Below are 6,017 nucleotides of genomic sequence, written 5' to 3' on the forward strand. Positions count from 1 at the left end.
TTCGACTACATTTTGACCGAACAGGCGTTTGTCCACGTCGACACCAAGGCGCTCGCCGGTCGCGACGCACGCTTGGAGGCCTTCCACGCGCACAACATCCACAAGGTATTGGACAAGTGCTTGCAGCTGCGCCCGACCGTCGACATTGCGGTCGAGTAGGCCTGTCGTTTGATAAATGGCGTGTAATGTATTATACTAGTAGTGAGCACTGACGTTAAATGTCAGCAGGACTGTCAAATCAGTGCAATCGCGGCAGGATTGCCAAACCCATGGTCCCCAATCGTCTCGTATCATCCGCATTTGCCAGCACAAATCTATCGACGCTTAGCAAGGCTTAGGCTGGATCCGACAGAACCGGGACCAGCATTGGGGCGCCAAGGGCAATGGGCAAAAACAGGTCGACGTCGGGGCACCATGGAATATCACACGTCACCTCGATGCAGTAGCTGCATGAAATGAGTTGGCTGCGCGTGCTCGGGTACAAGCCGTGGTCTGGGAGCCGGAACGGCTGCAGTTCCGAGAGCTGCTGCCCCGCAGGGACACCAGGGAATATCGCACCGCAAATGACCTTGGTCAACGTGCGCGATTGACCGTCGGCGCGGACTGCCACCGTTCGAACCAGCTCACAGCGCATGCTCGTCACGTTCTGTGACGACTGGTTTAGAATGTCGCGTTGGATCTAAGAGGGTCCGTGACGTCAGTCTTGGTTGTATCGTGCGTCAGTCGACTGAGTACCATGGGGATCTCACCAGGGCCGTACATGTTCTTGTCCATCGCCACCCGAAGCGAGCACGAGCCTTGGCGAAGGCAACAGCAGAAGCGCACCATCTCCGCGCGCTCGGCCACACTCGGTGCGACAGCGCCAGCGAGCTGGGCGTATACAGTCAGTTTTTTGCGGGCCTTGAGGTCCCGTGTGAAGGTGCCATCGATGTCCAGCGCACCCTTGATGGAGTACTCGATCTTGGCCTTGATGGCGCTCTCCCCCTCGTTGTCGTAGCATCCCGGCAGACCCTTGGGCAGTTGGTACTGGAACGGGTAGACATACTGGCCTGGCGAAATGTGGTGTTCGACGTTGAACAACACGAGCTACAAGTGGCACATCAGATTTCCAGTTTTTCTACTCCATGACGCACCTTTTGATTGAAAATTTTGTGGCGTTCGCTCAATTTCAGTTCGACAGCCTTTTCATGGCCGTGGTCGTCAGTCCTGCTCTCGTGCTCGGTCCACGACACCTTTTCCTTGCCTTTGACAATGACGATAATCTCTACAGGAGCAAGTAAGCGCGATGCGAGCCTGCGCTCAGTACCGTTGCAGTCGATGGGCTCGAGCACGTCGACTTGGAGAGAGCCCGTGATGAGTTCGCCCGAAATGTAATGCGGCTTGTCGACGCTTACGCGGAGCGTGCCTTTGCCTTGGAGGCCAAAGTGCTGTCCAAGAAAGCCCATGAACTCAATTCTAAAATGTCTGTTTTCTGTTCGAAAAGCAAAATGTTCTTTGAGGACGTTGCAACCTGTCACGATTCGGGTGCCGGCGATCGTTCGATGTTCCGTTCCTGGCACTGCTCTCATCGAGGGATTCGCCTCATATCGTAATATATGTACAGTGTACCGTGCAGTACAATAATAGTGCCACGTCATCACATTAACAACAAAACAATGCGAGTCGTCCGTTTTTGTGACTTGGCCACGCGGCCTGACAACGTGTTTGCGCTAACGGGTGAGCGGGCCGGCGACGAGGGTCAGTGGGATCCTCAGATGGGCATCGGGGCACCACGGAAGGGAGCACTTGAGTTCAATAAAGTACCGGCACGAGAGGTGGTCGCCTTCCGTTGTCGGCCACAACGAACTACTCGCGAGTCGGATCGTCTGCACGAACGACGCTTGGTCGCTGGCGTTAACGCCCGACATCTTTGTGTTGGAGAAGACTTCGCAATCCACGTGCTCCCGACCGCATGCGCGAAGTGTCACCGAGCGCACGAGCTTGCAAGACACGTACTTGATGGGCGTTGACGCCGATGTGTTGGTCACACTCGTTTCGATCTATGTGACGGAGTTGGCGACAACCATGCATGCAGAAGTATATATGCACGTACCATGACCGAGTCGCCAAGAAACGACGCATTGTTGTGGACGACGACGCGGACATGGCAGGTGCCCTTGCGGAAGAGCCCCAGCGTGCGCACGGTCTTGGTCGTCTCAGCCATCGCGGGACCAATGGGTCCGACAAACGGACGGTAGACGCGGACCGCGTACGTATGTTTGAGATCCCGCGCAAAGGCACCGGCCGTCGAGACGATGCCTTGCAGCGAGTACGCGATGGTTGCCGTGGCGCCATGGCTGCCATTGTCGTAGGACCCCGGAAGATTGGACGGCAGCGGGTACTGGAATGGAAATGTGTACTGCCCTGGCGAAAGCTCGTGCGTCGAATTGTCCAAAACAAGCTAGTTATTAGCGAGAGGTTCTGCCTAAGTGATCGTCGTTGAAATACGGGGGGCGACGTACCCGGCGCTGAAAGAACTTGTTGTACTCGTTGTAGTAGGCCCGATGATCCGTGTCCTGCTGGAGATTTCGCCACTCGACGTTTTCTTCGCCAACGATAAGAATGGCAATTTCTGCACATTTGTTAATATCAACTAGACCAGTTGTGAACATGAGGTTACTGTACCTGTGCACTGCAACGGCTCTGCAAGCACCACGCAAAGGGCGCCGACAATGACGTCGCCTGCCATGTAGTATGGGTTCTCGACGGCAAGCGTGAGCGACCCTTTGCTCGTCGAGCCGAAAAACTGTCCGATGTCACCCATCGTAGGCTAGGACTGTTGCGTTTGGAGGAAATGAAGAAATGGCGTTGGTTCAGACAGCGTACGTACATAGCGGTGCCCACCAGCATCCATATCTTGTTCATGAATCCAGTATTGTCTTTGCTATAGAAAGTCCTCGATTCGATGCGACGTGGACATGGCGCACGACGTCCACGTCAAAAAAGCATCCGGTTGCGCATCAAATCCAGTCTGGACTTTGAATCCACTCACTAAAGCCACAATTCCAGAGTGCTGAAGTGCTGCGTCGCACGCATGCGATAGAGCCTCTGCGCAACTCTCCATCAAAAACAGCGATGCAATGAGAAATTCAAACACGACAGCATCCAATTGCGTGCTATAATCCTCAATAATCTCTTGAAGAGACGAGATCGCCTTGAAATCGGATTCCTTCGAGTTGGACTCTAGAGCATATCGACTTGCACGACGTCACCAGACCTCCTCGTCGCCTGCAACGGAGACGGCAAGCTCTTGGGCCAATGTTACAGCTGACGGCAGCAAACGTGCCGCCAAACAACTGTGCACTGCAGCGGCTGGGGGGCGTGACGTGGAGAGCCCCCGTCATGTGCTCACCTGAAAAGTAGTCCGACTTGTCCGCAAAAATATAGAGCGAGCCTTTGTCCGTGGCGCCGAACCACAGACCAACGCACTGCATTGGACATGCGGCGAGCTACAGTACGGCAATGACAGTACGGTAATGACTTGAGGGTTCTGCTCGTCTTCAAGTTGGGTGATTCGCGCTTCTCATTGGCTAGAAACCAAGTCAATTCAAGTGTTTGATTGGCTAAACCAATACGGCTGGTGGTACCAACTCAGATCGTCAGAGCTATCGTGAGCCCCGCGCCCGCGGACGCTTTTGCTCGTCTCGACCAAGTCCCTTCGGACAAATCCTCACAGGTATCACTGGTTGCTTTGAATTATGAGCCCACACGCGAAGCTGTCTGAAGAAAAATGAAGGGTCGAGAATACATTGAGTCAACTACCACGCCCAACTCGCTGGATCCGACTAGGCGGCCACAAACGGATCGACACGCAGTAGGAAAGGGCCGCCGAGCGCGATCGGGAGCTCCAGCGTGACATCGGGGCACCACGCAATGTCACAAGTGACGCGAATCTCGTAGCGGCAGCCGACGAGGTTCCCGCGCGTGCTCGGGTACAGCGCTTCGCCGTGGCTCAGCAGCTGGAACGGCTGCGGCTGCGAGAGCTGCGCGCCAGCGGCGACGCCCGGAAACGTCGCGCCGCAGATGGTCTTTTGCAGCGTGCGGTGCTTTCTGTCGGCCATGACGTCAACGATGCGGACCAGCTCGCAGCGCATTCGGCGCACGTCCTTGGCCGACTCGTTGCGGATGTCGCACAGAATCTGCGCACGCCGCCTTAGAACTCGATGCATCCTGCATGAGCATGCACCTACCATGGGCACGTCGCCCGGCGTATACATGTTCTTGTCCATGCCGACGCGAAGGTAGCACGTGCCTTGGCGGAAGCAACAGAGGAATCGGACGACCTGCGTCTTCTCGGCGACGCTTGGCGCGACGTAGCCCGCGAGCTGCGCGTACACGATAAACGTTTGGCGTCGTTTTACGTCCCGGCTAAAGAAGCCATCGACGCGAAGCCGACCTTTAATGCTGTATTGGACGCGCGCGTCGACGCCGTCGTGGCATTGGTTGTCGAATGTGCCGGGCAGTCCGATAGGCAGTTGGTACTGGAACGGGTAGATGTACTGGCCAGGCGAAATGTGGTGTTGCGCACTGTAGAGCACGATCTAGATCATGGTTGTGTCGTCCATCCGTAACGAGTACTCGAACTCGTATGTAGCGAGACGTACTGCCTGGTTCAAGAAGCGGTGGCTGCTCGAGAACGTGCGCGTGACGGACCGGCGGTCGTCGCCCGACCCGACGTCGTGCGTCTCGGACCAGTGGACCTTCTCCTTGCCCGAAATGACGACAACGACCTCTACATGTGCGCATGAGGGCGTCGCCGATCATCCTTCAGACACACCGTTGCATTCAATGGGCTCGAGCACGTCGACTTGGAGCGAGCCAGAGACGACTTCGCCCGAGATGTAATGGGGCTTGTCGACAATGATCGCAATCGATCCCTTCCCGCGCAGGCCGAGGAGCTCGCCTACGAAGGCTGCCATCTTTTCGAAAATGCGGTGTCATCCGGATAACCGGAAATGATGGCCCTGATTCCCACACAAAACACACTTGCAAATCCCACACGTAGGCCTCTCTACTGTATGAATGCCTGTAGAGAGGAAGCGCAATTGCCACATAAACCACGCACACTAACGTTTCTCACATATGTACAATCCGCACAGTTTTTTGTATGAAACAGCGATTGAACCCATTTGACGTCTTTTGGACGCGGTGACGTGGCAGCGCACACGCGTTTTGCTCAAGTGCCCAACGATGTTTAGCCAAGCCAGCGTGCTGTGCGCCGTCGTTTCCTACTCAGTGACGCGTCAGGACAAGAGCGCCCAGACTGCATAAATACAAGACCATTCGACGGCACTTATACAGGCGGTAGCGACGAGAATGCGTCGGCGGGAACCGGCGCACCAATCGTCAGTGGCAAGCGAAGCTCGACAATCGGGCACGTCGGAATGTCAAAGTCCACTTCAATGTAGTAGCTGCACGACACAAAGTTGCCGCTTGTACTAGGGTAGAGACCGCGACCGTTCAGGCAAAAGGGCTGCGGCTGGGAGAGCACGCGGCCCGCCGGGACGCCCGAGAAGAGTTGGTCGCAGAGTACAGTTTGCAGCGACCGAATGCGGCCGCGTGCAAACACCTCGACGACGCGGACCAGCTCGAACCGCATGGCGCGCATGTCTTTGGTCGACGAGTTCTTGACGTCGCATTGGACCTATCGCGAGGGTTGGGTGCCATTTACAGTATGTGCACGTACAATGGGCACTTGGCCGAGGCCGTACGCGCACTTGTCGAGCGCGACGCGCAACGTGCACTGACCGTGGCGCAGGCAGCAAAAGGAGCGCAACATCTGCACCTTCTCGGCCACGCTCGGCGACTCGCTCAGTGACGGGACCGCATACAGGGTGAACGCGTGCCGGTCGGAAGCGTCTTGCGCGAGGACGCCTCGGACGCACAGCGCGCCTTCGATGCCATACTCGATGATGGCCTGGACGTCTTGGTCGTTCTCGTTGTCGTAGCTGCCCGGAAGGCCGGCAGGCATCCGGTAC

The 6,017-nt window shown here is 56.4% G+C and overlaps 4 protein-coding genes across 4 annotated transcripts; all 4 read right to left on the reverse strand.

The window, feature by feature from the left end:
• Positions 1 to 225: 225 nt before the first annotated feature.
• On the reverse strand, positions 226 to 1,471 carry SPRG_06567 (hypothetical protein). Its single transcript, XM_012345387.1, has 4 exons — positions 1,307 to 1,471; positions 1,134 to 1,264; positions 736 to 1,086; positions 226 to 679 (listed from the first exon to the last, which is right to left on the reverse strand). The coding sequence occupies exons 1-4, from the start codon at positions 1,443 to 1,445 to the stop codon at positions 335 to 337; spliced, it is 966 nt and encodes a 321-aa protein (XP_012200777.1). The 5' UTR covers positions 1,446 to 1,471; the 3' UTR covers positions 226 to 334.
• A 238-nt stretch (positions 1,472 to 1,709) lies between these two features.
• On the reverse strand, positions 1,710 to 2,803 carry SPRG_06568 (hypothetical protein; the record flags this gene model as incomplete). The annotated part of the gene is made up of 4 exons (XM_012345388.1): positions 1,710 to 2,039; positions 2,093 to 2,440; positions 2,502 to 2,611; positions 2,665 to 2,803. 4 exons carry the CDS (start codon positions 2,801 to 2,803, stop codon positions 1,710 to 1,712), a joined length of 927 nt encoding a protein of 308 aa, XP_012200778.1.
• Positions 2,804 to 3,824: 1,021 nt separating this feature from the next.
• SPRG_06569 (hypothetical protein) lies at positions 3,825 to 4,958 on the reverse strand (the record flags this gene model as incomplete). The annotated part of the gene is made up of 4 exons (XM_012345389.1): positions 3,825 to 4,178; positions 4,230 to 4,580; positions 4,644 to 4,771; positions 4,817 to 4,958. 4 exons carry the CDS (start codon positions 4,956 to 4,958, stop codon positions 3,825 to 3,827), a joined length of 975 nt encoding a protein of 324 aa, XP_012200779.1.
• A 374-nt stretch (positions 4,959 to 5,332) lies between these two features.
• SPRG_06570 (hypothetical protein) lies at positions 5,333 to 6,010 on the reverse strand (the record flags this gene model as incomplete). The annotated part of the gene is made up of 2 exons (XM_012345390.1): positions 5,333 to 5,683; positions 5,726 to 6,010. The coding sequence occupies 2 exons, from the start codon at positions 6,008 to 6,010 to the stop codon at positions 5,333 to 5,335; spliced, it is 636 nt and encodes a 211-aa protein (XP_012200780.1).
• Between the last annotated feature and the right edge of the window lie 7 nt (positions 6,011 to 6,017).

The sequence above is a fragment of the Saprolegnia parasitica genome (genome assembly GCF_000151545.1).
Source record: "Saprolegnia parasitica CBS 223.65 unplaced genomic scaffold supercont2.23, whole genome shotgun sequence".
In the NCBI taxonomy this organism is placed as follows: domain Eukaryota; phylum Oomycota; class Saprolegniomycetes; order Saprolegniales; family Saprolegniaceae; genus Saprolegnia; species Saprolegnia parasitica.